The sequence below is a fragment of the Meleagris gallopavo genome, chromosome 1 (genome assembly GCF_000146605.3).
Source record: "Meleagris gallopavo isolate NT-WF06-2002-E0010 breed Aviagen turkey brand Nicholas breeding stock chromosome 1, Turkey_5.1, whole genome shotgun sequence".
NCBI classification, from domain to species: Eukaryota; Metazoa; Chordata; class Aves; order Galliformes; family Phasianidae; genus Meleagris; species Meleagris gallopavo.
The window spans coordinates 40,546,148-40,561,014 of record NC_015011.2 but is presented as its reverse complement, the minus strand read 5'-3'; the positions used below and the strand labels follow the sequence as shown (position 1 = coordinate 40,561,014).

The window sequence follows — 14,867 nt, the reverse complement described above, 5'->3', positions numbered from 1 at the left end:
ACCTGTCTGAGTTTACAAATCTTTTCATATTGTGAGGGCCTCCTCTGTCTTGAAGTCCATTCATTGCCCATTGTTACTGCAAATACAGGACAAGGGGAAATGGCCTCAAGTTGCACCAGGGGAGGCTTAGGTTGGATATCAGGAAGAACTTCTTTACAGAAAGGGTTATTAACCAGTGGAATAGGGTCAGGGAGGTGGTTGAATCACCATCTCTGAACTGTATTTAAAAACTGCTTGGATGTGGTGCTCAGGGACATGATTTAGCAGAGGATTTTTAGAGTTATGGTAGTATGGTTAGGTTGCAGTTTAACTTGATCTTTAAGGCCTTTTCCAACCTGATCAATTCTATGATTCTATGATTCTAAATACAACACTATTTTCACAGGCAATACACAAGTAAGGCCAACGTTCACATCCTGAGAGCCTCATATAATGAGAGAAACAGAAACAAATATGCCTGCCTACCTTATTTGGTTTTTTTTTTGCTTGCATCATCTGAAAAGGAGGGTTAAAGAAAGTTTGCAATTCCACAGCAGTGAGGTTAGCTGGAAGTAGCAATAGCTAAAAGTAAAATGAAATTTCAAGAAAATAAAGGTCCCCCAGACAATCAAAATATCTCTTTACGTCTCTGTTTATCTGACTTAATCATGAGGATTTGGTGTGTTTTCTAACATCTTAATGCTTGCTCTTCACCAGTGACCAATAACACGAAATGCCAGCACTAGCCTTTGTATCTTTACTGATCATCCTACAGTCAGTGATATTGTATCCTCATCTAGTTAGGACTTCCTCTCATTCTGAATGACATTCCTCTCATAGATCCCTGAACACCTCTATCAAATGCTAGGGATCAATTTAACAAGCTACCCTGTCACACTTAAAGAGCTGCCTCCCTCAATGACACATAATAGCTGACCCTGCATGGATTCAGCGTGCTGAAAGTAAATGGGTTATTTTAAGCCATTTTTAGCCAGAGTACCTGGCTAATCTGTTTGCTGTGACTTGCAAGGAACTAGCACACAGTCAGAGGGTTATTTCCTCTAGATGGGTAGAACATCCTAGGAGATCTACTGCCATCACCCTGAGTATCTAAATCACCTGCAAAATGAAACACAGTTGCTTGTTTTTGTTTCTGAAAATTCTAGCATTTTCTCTCAGATGACAGTCACATTACTTTATAATACTTTTTAAAACTCTTAATGCTTTTAAAATGAATACCTCGGCAACTTTTTTTTTTTTTCCTTGTTCTCTACAAAATAATCATCTGAAGACCATCTAGGGTTTTTTTCCTCATATATCGCTTGCAGTAAATTTTAGAACAAGCTCCATTCTGCCATGTTACTTCAGATCAACAGGTAATTTGGAATCTAAGCTGTCATAATGGAACTACAGAGCTTGTAGGTTTTTAGAAAGAGGGATGTTCTTCACTTGAGAGCATACCGTGTCACTAGTCTAATTCTACAACCATTTCATAAAAAAAAAAAATTGAAGGATATGACTCTACTAGAACCATATTTAAGCAAAGCTCTTAAGTTCATTAAGCATTTAAATGATTGAAACAAAATGTGCTTAAATACTTAGCTGTTTCAAATTATGATTATTGTAGTAATTAGCGTATTACTCAGTTATATCTTGTGAATGCGTGCTTTTAGTGCCTACCTTAATAAATAAACTGATTAATAACATTTGAAGTAAGAAAACAGAATTAGCTTTGGAGTAGTGAAAACACTTTTTACAGTTAAAAAAAAATAAATCCCTCTCCATGTATCAAAATTGGTATAACTATTGGTATGGGTATGTTTTTACATGTGTATCCTTCTATATGTTTAACAGTACTTGACAGAAAATCTGATGTATGAGAGGATATGGTAATTCCTTGAGTGATTTCTTCTGGCCATTTGTTGGAACATTCTGAGGAAATGTCCCAGAAAGAAAACATGCAGACTACAAAACCAATGTCTATTCCCACTTTTTTGTCTCCTGGTTGGGGAATCAAGGCTTCCCTTGGGAAGGGATCATGGACTGTCACTCTAACTTAACTGTTGCTTCATTCAGTTCTTTCAGACTCTTTTCCAGGCTGAAATCCAGGAGCATGAGATCCCAAATCTGATATAAGGATCAGACACTTAGGGATGGATGGAGCATGAATTTTCAGTGGTTCTTGAGTACTTAACAGGTTGAAAACACCTCTTTTCATACTGAAATCTTCCCTGTGTCTGTTGAATCCCGAGACTATTTTTAGCTTCTGTAACTACTTGTTGACATTATGAATTTGTAGAGGGAAGAAAGGGAAATGAATTTCAATAGTAAATTTAAGTTGTTCTTACTTAAAGTCCTCTTTTAAATTTTTTTTCCAAAATTTCTCATATAACTGGATATATAGTATACTAATTTTCCAGTAACACCACAAGAGCATGAATCATGTTTTATTTTTTTGTCTTTATTTTTTTCCTGAGCACTCATATATTAGGCAAACACCATAAATTACTTTACTGATTATTTAAACTCTTTTCCTTATTTAACCAGTGATATCCACAATTCTGAAGCATATCTGCCTTTGCTCTCAGCAGCATACTTTGTTGAAGTCTCATTACCGTATTTTCTTAAATTATGGCTCTTCAGAGACAAGTTAGGAATCAAGAATTTAAATTCACTTACAGGCAGGTCATTTTAAATACGAATTTTGAAATTACCATTTAATAGGACCATATTGCCTTCTTTATTTAGATCTGATCCCTAATAATTTCAACTAGACAATATATAAAATACTGTGGCAGGTCAGACTACTGTATCATATAAAAACTTGCAAGCTGTGCGTGTTTGAGGTGTTTCAGTAAGAAATTTTTAAGAATTTTAGTAAGATTTATGGATGGTATCCATTTTCTCGGTGTATGACAGTGTACTTTCTAAAATAGGAAAAGACTGATATATTGTTGGAAAGATGTTGAAATCTCAATTGTGTACAATACATCATGCTTATAAACTAGATTTATTTGAAAATGTATTGGTCTAATTAATCTCAAGTAGGAAAAAATCACAATCAAGTAACAGCAATTGCAAAAAAGACACAGTTATGTTATCATCTTGATGATCTTCCATAGTATATTTTCACACAGGTATGATTTTAACGTTAAATAAGATAACTATAACACACAGTTACCTATAAACTAAATACACATTGTTTTCCTCTGCTGCATCAGTAATATGAACTTCTCTTGAGTATGTATGGTCTTCTAGCTTTGTTCACATGTAGTTGCCGTTTCAGAATATAGGGATTTTTTCTTTTCATTATTTCCTTTTCTTGGCTTGAATTTTCTAGATCAAAACCGTCTTGCTGAAGTAACTGTAGGACGTAAGAAAAGACAGGATATTATCATGCTTTTTTTTCTAATGAAAATCATCAATTCCAGAAGAGTTTTATTTGTCCCAAACTCAGACTTTTCCCTAAGATCAGGGTACAGACAAGTAGAGTCCTATGGAAGAAATATTTCTAATATCTGAACTGAAACTAATAAGACCATAGGTATTAGCTATAGGAAAGGTGGTATGTCATTCTGGAGCTAAATATGACTTAAAGTTTCCTTATCATTGTCACTCAATAGTGGTTATTTTATCTTAAAAACTTCCTAAAACACCCACTCCTTGCTAATTTCAGATTTTGAGGAATAATTTTATCACAGAATTTCTATAGTTAAAAATCAAAATGTGTAAAAAGAAAGGAAATAAAGTACAAGAAAGCCAATTTTTTCAATTAAAATGTTATTTAACTGCATTTGAGTTTTATTTATAGTTTTTAAAGTATTTTCTTCAGATTCATATTTGCTTTATGTATTAAGATTTCATCCATTCTTCTACCATGTTCTTCCATGGCCAGACTAAAAGGCATTAAGCTAGAAACATTTTAGACTCACCTCAATATTTTCCTAAATAATCAAATTCTGTTAGTCACTTAATTACTTAATAAATGAGTGCTCATCTAAATCCTGTTGATATAAATGGAAAAAACCTCGTGATTTCAACAGAGTTTGGAGTCAATCCTGGATGAGTAAGATCGTAAGAACTTGTTTCATTATATAAAGTGTTTATTTCAAGTCTTCTTCAGTTCTTCTCCCTCTAGCTCTATTCTTTCTCCTTCTATTGTGCCTTAGAAATTTTTGCACTGGATAACCATGCTCCTACGTTGATACAGAAGCATCCTCTTTAAATTTCACATGACTATTGTTAGAAGTGGAGCTTTGCAAACACCACGAAAGGTGGTACAACTATAAAATAAGGAGCCATGATTAAGCCAGGCTATGGCATGTGATTGATTCCATGGTAGATCCTTTTCAACAATAAATGTAGCAATGAAGAATCCTCAAAAAACTCAAAGATGCTGCAGTCTTTTTTATGGGTCATCCTAGATGGTACAATGGACTGAGAACCCTAAACAAACATACAGCTCTGCTTCAGCAGGCAAAAGGGGATCAGGACTCAGTCAAATTGCCCATGAACTGTGATAGCTGAAGAATCTGGGTTTACTGGAAAGCGGGTACTGATATTTAGGTATATTTGTTTTGTTGGGTTTTTTTTACAGCATGAGTAGATTCTATCCAGTGTGTTTATGTGAATGTTACAGTAAGGTACATATCACAAAACAATTACTATTTAGGAGTAGCAACCTTAAGGTTTGGAGGGACAGAAGGAGTTCCCTTGCTATTAGTTTCCTAGCAACTATAAATTGGTAAAATTACAGATATACATGGGCATATATGTATTTTGAATTCTGTTTGTCTTAGTGCCCTTCAGAAACTCTGCGTAAATTTACTTATGCTTGAATAAATCTGCAGTAATTTCATGTCTGTTAAGCACATATTAATTTTGTGCTCTGGCTCATTTTCATATGTTTATTTCATTCCTTGGTGTAGTTACAACGTGTGGAGAAATTATGTAGTTAAGGATATTTCACATTTGTTCACGTGTCTTTATCCAAAACAGATATTCAGCTCTTCAGAAACTATATTAAGTCACAACTCTTTCACTAAGTGGCATATTATCAGTATTAAATATTAGAAAATAGTAAAAACATAGGATAGTTTAGACAATGTGATGGAGTGATTTAAGCCAAGAGCACCTAAGATCTGGAGGAACACTTGGGATATGAAATATAAAAGACGATTGTGATGACAAACAGAGCTTGAAAATGTAACAGTCATTGAAACACGCATTTGTGACACTTCATTTTACCTCCCAGTGCTGAAAGGCTCTGCTGTGGCAAACTTTTTGGAGTTGATATATTGTCAGCATTGCTTCAAAGGTGAAGCCATCCAGAGCAGCAGGGAACTGTCTTCCAGAAATGAGATCCTCATCATCTACCTCTACCGTTTCCCCCACCTGGTTGTTCATGTTGTTGATAAGATTGCAGACATTCAGCAGGGTCACTTTCCAGTAAGAAAGTTTTGCTCTGTTCATCTGAAAATACAAATGCATGGTATGTAATGTAATGCAATTTTTGTTTTGTTTTGAGTGGTAATGTATGACATTTAAACATTTTGAAAGGAACAAGTTTGTTTGTTTGAAGTCCTTTTCATCTGTCAAGCTTTAAGACAGTAATTAGAGCACCAAAATTAGGACAACTCCTTTATTAAAAACACTGTTTCCCCACTGCCTTACCCCCCAGGTAGATATACACGATGGAAAAATAAACTGTTACCAAACCAGAAAGGTAGCATTTCATAGTCATTCTGCACAGGTGCAAACAAAAATACAAATGGAAATTAATATAATATAAATTCATAGGTGTAAATCAGGACAGTGAGTCAGGCCCAGTGGATAAATTTCCAGTGCCAGATTCCAAGCTAGATGCCTGTGGTTAACTAGATGCTCCTCCCCAGTTCAGAACAAATAGCAGTCATTTCGAAATTCCCCAAGAAATGGAACAGAGTCCCTGCTTCAGGGCAAGTTGTCTGGTGAAGCTGGAGCCAGTGTTATGGAATCTGTAAGCCCCAGGGTTTTTGGATACTGGAAAGTCATGAGTGTTAAGTGATGTGAATAGGTCTAGGGGCTTGGATGAAGATGGAGTAAAGGAAGAACAGAGTTGTGCAAAAAATGTGTTTGGTGGCTTGACTGAAATACCTCATGAGATCAACTGTCCTTGGGTGGTCCATAATGAAACAATTCAGAGATGTTACAGAAAGACAGAAATAAAAGGAGAAATGTCACCATAATTTGATCCAATAGTTTACATTATTTCGGAGCAATTTGATTTTTAAAACCTTTAGAAAACGATTAAAAGAATTTTTGCTTTTTAATGGCACTATTTTAAAACAGTTATTGAAGTAGTTTTCTTTAATTATCATTAGAAAAACCTAATTCCTACCTTAATCACTGTTTTCCTTCTCTGTTGTCTTTGCCACTTCCTTGGTTATTATCTATTTATTACCCTAGTCATTATTTCTTCTAAATTGTATTCCTCTTAGTGCTGAATATAGAGATTAGTTTCATTCAAGTAGAACCAGTGACACAACAATCTCCAATCAAAAGTCAAATTGCAAATTCCTGTTTATTAATGGCAATTAATGCCCTTGAGGCATGTATTAGGATTATACTCTACTTATGAACTGAAATGTTGATGTTTCTTTTCCTATGTGTGTTAAATGAAATACAAGTATTATATTTGTGCAGATTTTGCCTTTTACTCACCAACAGTATTAAGTAAGTGTATGGATGCAGTTTTTACCTAGCTGAACATTGAGTAATCACACAACCTGTTGTTTGTTTAAGGAAATTTTCTAACAAAGAGGTATTATATGCAAGATTTGTGCATATTTGCAACTATTTCTTAAACTAAAAGAAAGAAAATGTAGGTAAGTGAAGAAGAAATAAGAAAAGCTCTCATCACTAATAACAGCAGTGGGAAGAAATTCCCTTCTGACCATAATCATTAGTTCAGTATACAACTAGTACACGCATGAATTTCAAAATGAGAGTAATTTAGCCTTTTTAGTAAAACTGCTATGTTCTTAGGTTTCTATTAGGGCTTGGATATCAAACAGTATTATGTTTTGAGAAGAAAACTAATCTCAAATCTTATTCAGAAGGTTCTACATTTTTCAATTTGGGCTCATGTGCTGTCACATCTAGGCTCTCCACTCAGGCATCCCATTAGTCTAATTATTTGAAAAGTTGTGGCAGGTTCAAAACAAAATCAACATCTTTACAGAATGCCTGATTTAATTAACAGAAGTTAATTTAGCCAAAAAGCAACTGTCCACTGAAGTTTCAAAATCTTTACTCTGTTTTAAAATATTTGTTAAATGCAAACACGGAGCTGTTCTTGCCAAATGAGGAGCCTTTTCCAATACAATTCTTTCTCCTTGTATATGAAAGAAATATGAAATAGAACTTCCCCAGCTAAAATGCAATGAAGAATAAAATCCAGAAGCAGTACTGTATGAGCAAGTGAGAATTCAGAGTTGAAAACAAGACTATGCTGATGATAGGATTGGAAAAGAAAAGGACTAGAGAAATTTATTATGTTTTCCTGCTTAACTTTTTGGAATCTTTTTGATCTGACGTTATTATTTTATGTTACCTTGATGTATGTCTTCTTTTTTTAAGGAACATTTCTCTGTATATTAGCAAAATATCTAAATCGCAGTCTCCATTATGTGCAATTGGTCTTGGCTCTATTTATGAGGTTAGGGAAAAAATCTTACAGTGCTGTATGCAAGCATACTTTGTTAGGCAAGAGAGTCTAATTCTCATTAATAACATGCATCACTTCAAAGTATTTTCACTTGCATACGCATGCTTCTGACTTACACTGGTGCCAGCTCCCAGAATAATACTATAAAGCATTAAGAACTTCAGTCAAGAGTGAAATAATTTTTTAACTGAACATGGACCTCTTTAGATCACGTCCAGTTTCTGAATAGTGCAGGCATGTTACTTTCCTATAATCTACTTCACTATTACAGCAAGTATTACAATCACACAGCTTTGTTTTATAGGTTATGAAGAATCACTGAAGAGGGTATGTTAAAAAAAGTAAATAAGCAAAAAAGTAAATAAATAAACAAAAGCAAAACAAACAAACAAAAACCACACAAAAATACAGTTTCAGATGACTGTAACACAAATGTTCAGGGAGACATTCAATGTGTGAAATATTTTCCACAGAGGTCTACGCAATACCAACTACAGTTGCTCAAGGTATGTTTTAGAAAAACACCTACATGAGAGATCAAAGAAATTATATCTGCCAAGAGGGAATAAATTGTTTTGAAGATTAACTGAAAAAATCTGGGAGGTATCTGGTGGAACAAAAGAGACTGCCATATGAATCACAATTAAAAATTATTAATGATGAAGAATTCATGAAGTGAATATGATATATGTATTTCCACTGTTGAACATGTTTCTGAAATATGACTCAGATATATGGTTTCCCATACCTTTTTACATACTGAAAATGAACTCAAAATTTTCTAAGAATTTGAAATAAGTTTGGGAATATCTTCCTCTTTGACAGTACATTTTCCTGTGAAAACTACAGAGAATCTCAAGTGCTAATATACATGCTTTTTTATTTCCATTTACGGTTGAATGATGCTCCAATAAATTTTAATACAATTTTTGCTTTTTCTGTTTTGTAATGAATACCTCCAAAATGTTAATTAAAATAAAATAAATACAAATATTCAGTTCTCTGCTTATTATAATCTTGCCTTTATCTAGTGAAAGCAGATGAAAAAGATTCATGACAAAGCAAAATCCAAGGCACTGAAAAACTAGGTAAAACACTTGGACTTAGCTTACAGAATTCCTGAGATAAAAGGCGGAGAACTGAGAGCTTGTTACAGTGGCTCTTCTAGTGTACTTCACTGTCCTTAGTTTTGTTTAATGCCTTCCTCTACACAGAATAAGACAGGGAGACCACTTCTTTTCCAGCAGTGTTAATAACACACAAAATATCCAGATAACTTTGGTAATTCACTGAGAGATATGTGAAAGTATAAAATGCATTATGTCAGTAGGTCTGCACTGTCCCTGCATAGGTGCTTCAGTGGTTCCTTTTCAGAACAGTAACTTAATTTTGTTCAGAATGTAACAGTAGAAATAATAACAAAAATATTTTCTGCCTTTAAGCATGTGAATTACAGCCTAAGTTTTTCTGTGATGTATACTAGTGCCTATAAATGTAAGGACTTGCATGCAATAACTGAGTCAGGAAGTTAGAAGCTCTTAGGCAGCTGCAGCCTCATCTGCCTGATACAAAGGCTAAACTTTCTGGGTATATACAGTTAGGAAAAGCCATTCAAGCTCAGACGGTTCAAGGTTTCATAAAAATTTGTGTATGTAGGGATCTCAAATGTCTATCCTAGTAATAATGATTCCTTCAAATAAACACTTTTTCTTTCTTTTTTTTTTTCCTTGAACTAATAGCATTTCAGTTTTGTTTGAGTTCAAGACTGTCTTCATGCAAATGGTGGATTCATGTTAGCACTTAAGAAGCTGGGAGTAGATGTAACTTTTTGATGCAAAAGACAGTCAGTAGGTAATCATTTGAATATTCGTGATACTTCAGATTATGTTATCTTACTAAATCTTCCAAAAGGCTCCTTGGACTTTATCTTAGAAGAAAGATATATAAAGCTTTTTAGGGTCTTGCTTGATCCCTGTATCTTCGTTGAGGTGTAACACCAGGGAAAGGTGATAAGCTATATTAAATGTTGAAGGCAGTTGATGAAAGCATGAATATAATTTTTTAAATATGAAGATATATTCAGCACATGGGTGACTTTAAAGAGTAGTTTGCAAAAGACCAGTAGACACTTGTCAACAGTCTGTGAAGTCAAAAGAATATGGTAAAAAAGCATATTTCCATAATATTGCATAGATTTGATGCCATACTTCACAAGTACCTACTTAGCTAGAATTTTCCTGTGAAACACCAGAAACATAGATGATTTTACTGCATTTTACTGCATTAGATCTGGGCTTTCATAAACATATTTTTTTCCTTCTATTATCCTTCTATTTTATTGATGAGAACCACTGAGTCTGTTTTAATTGGCTGGATTTCCCTTGCCGTTGATTACCAAGTCAGTGTTAAAGAAGATTAATACAATTTAATGGTAATTACTCTCAACTGGAGACTAATCTCAGGCACAAAGCCAGTCAGTTATCATACATACCATCCTAAAACTAGTCTTTCAAATCAGAACCATGGTTCTATTCTAATGAAGACTAAAACCTAGCAAACAAAAAAATATAATAATAATTTATTATTTCAGTAATAAATGGAATAATGATCTATCTCTTGTAGAAGTAGTTTCATACACCTTTTTAGTGGTTCCACTAGTGGTTCCTTTACTGTCAAGAAAGAGTACATTTTACACTAATTAATTTGAAATAGTGATTTAAAATTCTATCACTTAGAATTAAAATGTCTCCATCATCTATTGTTTCTGTCAACTTCAGGTGTCACGTCACTTGCAGTATGTATACCATAAAACCATTAAAAAGTAAGTTACATGATGTAAAACAACGTGCAAAGTATATAACAAGCATCTTTGTATTATCAACAGGTACACTGTTTATGGGCATTTTTAGTTACCTCAGATTGCACTCTACAGTAAAAGAGAAAAAAAGATGGAAGTGGCATTTACAGTCACAGTTCCACTAATCAGTAGCAGCAATAGAATAGCTGCAGGGTTTTCTCCCAGGGCATATTATGGTTTGGCAGGCAGAGAAAGAACTATTTAAAGAACATTAAAATTTGTCTCTGGGAAATAATCTCTATTAAATCTTTCTTTACTTTAGAGAAACCAGTGGCAAACAGGTTTGTTTGCGATCTACCATGCCAGTAAAGAACGTGGGAACTTAAGAACTGCTGGACCAGATCAGAACAATGTATTTTCCAGCCTCATTTCTTATCCTGGTTTATTCAAATGATACTGTGAAAAAGCTCACATACAAGAAAATACAGTATAAACATAAATCTTGCAGGCAGGTTTTTTGTTTCTTTTTTTTTACAACTAGCCATTGGCTTATGAATTTTTATTTTTTTGAAAATTTTCAGGAGAATGTAATTTTATTTTTCAGTGAAATCAAGCACCAAGAGTTAAATAATTCTACTTTAAGCCTATGAATCTTGTTTCAGAGTTTTTTCTTCAAAATATTGCTGAAGAAACACTAGGCATTTCTTAGATCATTTGTGGAAAATAACACTGCTGAGAAAGTGTCTGTCAGCCTGTTCAATACATATGTGCAACACTTGCTACTTCACCTACGTTAGTGTGAGTTTGGAACAGAACTTTTGTCTACTTGTTTTAAATAACATGTATATCATTCATAGTCTGGCTACTTGTCAAGGAAATGTCATTTACCAGATTAATAGTTCCATAGTCATGTCCCCATGTTCGTGTACTAACATTATAATGAAATCCCTAAACCAAAATCAACATATGTATTAACAGATTTTGCTTTATGACTCTCTTAATTTTATATGCACATAGAAAAAAAGTTCTGCATAAAAATCTCACTTAGAGATTTGACTAAAGGTTAATTTAACTTTCAGCAGGCATAATCTTATTGGAAACACATTTCCTCTTATAAATTTATCCCTCTACACATTTTTGACAGTTTAATGGAAGTATCAATGTTACACGTGAGGAACACTTTTTTTTGTGTGTGTCACATCAACACCTTTAAATTTCCTTTGAACTGAGAAAATCTTGCACCGAAGTGATGTTTAGCACTGAACTTTCAGGTCTGGACCATAGGTTATTGCTTTGTATAAAGACTTCTAAGTTTGTAATGAGAATTCATTTGCTTTCTAACCATCAGCTAAAAGAGGAAAAATAATTACCTTTGATGTATACATATTGGCCAATAAATCTGCTTCTAATGCTTTCATTTCCTCTTCTGAATCTGGGAATAAACCAGTAACATATGTTTATTGTTTCATCATAAATCATGGACATTTGAATTCAACAAGCAAAATATAGATATACAAGTGAGGGTTTTTTTGGGGAAAAAAAAAACAGTAATAAAAGTGGATTCACAGAATTGTGTTCTAATGGGACTATGTGGAGGTTTTTGGAACCAAAACTTTATTTTGAAAGGGATATTCACTACATTTCACAGCATGATCAAGCTTATTGACATGAATGAAACAACTCACTGTCCACTCCTAGACAGGCCCATTAATCTTCAGCTGTTTCAGTACAAAAACTGGTGCAGTTTTCTTCATTCAAAATCAGTCTGATTTTCATAATTACTACTTGTCACCTCTACTAACTAGCATTTACTTAGCTGCTGTTTTTTGGGAGCAATCGCAAACATTCTCAACTTGGATCTTCAAGGTGTTTTTAAATGGTGACCAGCAAATTAATGCAAAGTCATTCTACTACAGTCTATTGGACATAAGCCATTCCTCTGGAAACCCTATGAACATTTCTTTGCTGAAGGGTTATGCTCAGATCTATTAGACTGTCTCTGTCTCTGATCCAGTCTGCTCTCACACAATAGCCATCTATTCACCATGTCATTAGAGTGACCATCTTCTGTGCCTGAGTACAGTACAGTACAGTACAGCAAAGGGGAGATCAGAAGTCTCAGTTCTTAACCACATTTATGCTTACCACTTGCTAAGGAAGTAGCTTTCTGGAGCATTTTGGCTTTTGCTTCTTTCATATCTGAAAAATCTTAGCATCTTCTAATACAAGTAAGGTAAGATAGTGTCACTAAGTTCTTTGTCTCCTCAGACATTTCTACCAGTTGTGCTTCTGCTAAAAGGAGTTTTTAATAGAAGTGATTATTTACTAAACAATCACTTTGCATAGTTGTACTGCTTCCCGCTTGTATTAAAGTAGCCAAAAATGTCTGTGCCTTATGTCAGTCTTTCTCTGTAGTGATGCTGATGTTCAGCTTTGCATTACTAGTACACTACACTAATTGTTTTTACTTAAAAATTGTTACTTAAAATACTGATAAAGACTGGATGGCAGTACTGCAGCATGTCACTAGCAACTTCTCTATAGCCTAATGTCTTTCAGTGCTTTCAGCACTACTTGTATTCATCATTACCTAGTTTCTCAATAGCTTCACCAGTGATGAAGTTCTTTCTGCTGGCATCACATGTTCACCTTAGCTGAATTTTGACTACTGATAGTAACAGCTCTTGCAAAGGAATGAATAGTGCATGTGTGACAGCATCACAATTTGCTGCATTCTGGGGCAATGAAATGACTTGCATCTGGTTAGGACCCTGTAAAAGCTATATAGAACAGAATATAGTTTCCCCACCACCAAGGGTGGAAGACAGATGCAGAAGTGGAAAGCTTGCTGAATAGATGGGTATTAAGAAACATTTTTAATGAGAAAATATGTGGAGGATATTACTTAGGAAGCTGTTCGTATAGTGAAGAATGAAACAAAGCCTGGAGGAAAACGGAGCATATTCAGATAATTCAGGAGTGAAAGAGATAGATGACGGGTAAAAGCAGAAAAAGAGCAAACACTCAAGAGAGCAATCTGATTACAGATTACTGTTCAAGTCTGAGGAAAATCCAAACACTTTGCTGTCTTTTGTATGCTTACCTTATTATTGATAGGAAATATAGCTCCTTTCTGTATATTTACATTCTACAGAAATAGTTGTCTTCTATTAAAACGCACTTTCCCCTGAGAGCAAACATTTTTAAAAGAAAACTAAAATGATTGATCATTTTCCTAATGATTTACTTGTCCACATTAGCAAAAATTCATTTGGCTTTTCAACACAAACTTCTCTGTGACATTTCTCATTTAAATATAATTCCAAATTTTAAGCAACTGAACCCTCATGTCAGTTACACATACTATTCTGCTTTTTTATACGAATCTATTTTAATTTCCACTGGAATCTTTGACTTTAGTGGTTTATGAATTTTAAATTGTCTCAAGGAAAATATTAGTCATGTTTTTGCTTAAAAAGCTACATATATATGCAGAGAAAATAATAAACTTTTATCCCTGTCCCTAAGAACACCAGGTCTGTAAAGCACACAAAATGATTATGCTTAAGCCATGACAAAATACAAGTTTAAGTGTGTTACATTTTTCTTCTGTGGGGGAATGGATATTCGAAACTTGCATCCAAAACAAGGAATTCTGAATCCTCCTGGATACTGAAGCTGAAAAATTCATCTACTTGTAAACCTACTCCTTACCTTTCATGGAGTTACAAGTAACGGTAATTTGTACACTAGTGAGATTGGATTTTGAAGCTATTCTACTACACATCTGTCACTGTACACCTGTTAAATTGCAACAATTTATTTTTTTTTTGGTCATAAACTGATGATCTAAATAACACATACTTAGCTATGTCACTTTCCAAACAAGCTGGCAGTGCCTTTTCATGTATGACCCTATTTTTTAGGTTTCTAAAGCAACTGATCTTAGAGCAGAAATGCACTTTCACCTAGCATCCTATTGTGTGATCAGCATCTTTGTGACCAGCATTTTTTGTCATTTCAATGCAGTTACTAGTGATCTTTTTTTTCCCCCCAGAATCCTAAAACTGTACTTCAGCTACTAAAAAGTGACTACAGTACATATATAGCTATGCTGATTGGACTTTGACGGAAGGAAGAAGAAAACACAGTACCTATGATAGCTTGGAAATACCTGGGATTCAAGTATCACAAATGTAGCAACTTAATTAATGGGACAGTCTACATCGACGTTGCTCAATGACCGCTCTACACTAAACACCATGGTAGTGATGCTGCGGAGGGGAATGGCTTGAAGATAGGGAGTAAATTGCGGGAATGATGGAAAATGTGATGCTGGACAGAGCGCGCTCTGTGCGAGCCGGGGGCGCCGGCAGAGCACAG

At 34.4% G+C, this 14,867-nt stretch overlaps 1 protein-coding gene across 1 annotated transcript in view; it reads right to left on the bottom strand.

Annotated features, from left to right (window-relative positions):
* Positions 1-2,419: 2,419 nt before the first annotated feature.
* Positions 2,420-14,867, bottom strand: part of NTS (neurotensin) — a 12,856-nt gene continuing 408 nt past the window's right edge. The window contains exons 2-4 of the mRNA XM_010708817.3: positions 11,855-11,916; positions 5,227-5,451; positions 2,420-3,343 (exon numbers count right to left, since the gene is read on the bottom strand). Of these exons, the coding sequence (XP_010707119.1) occupies positions 3,197-3,343; positions 5,227-5,451; positions 11,855-11,916 (434 nt within the window). The 3' untranslated portion in view covers positions 2,420-3,196. The remainder of the gene's footprint in view (positions 3,344-5,226; positions 5,452-11,854; positions 11,917-14,867) is intronic.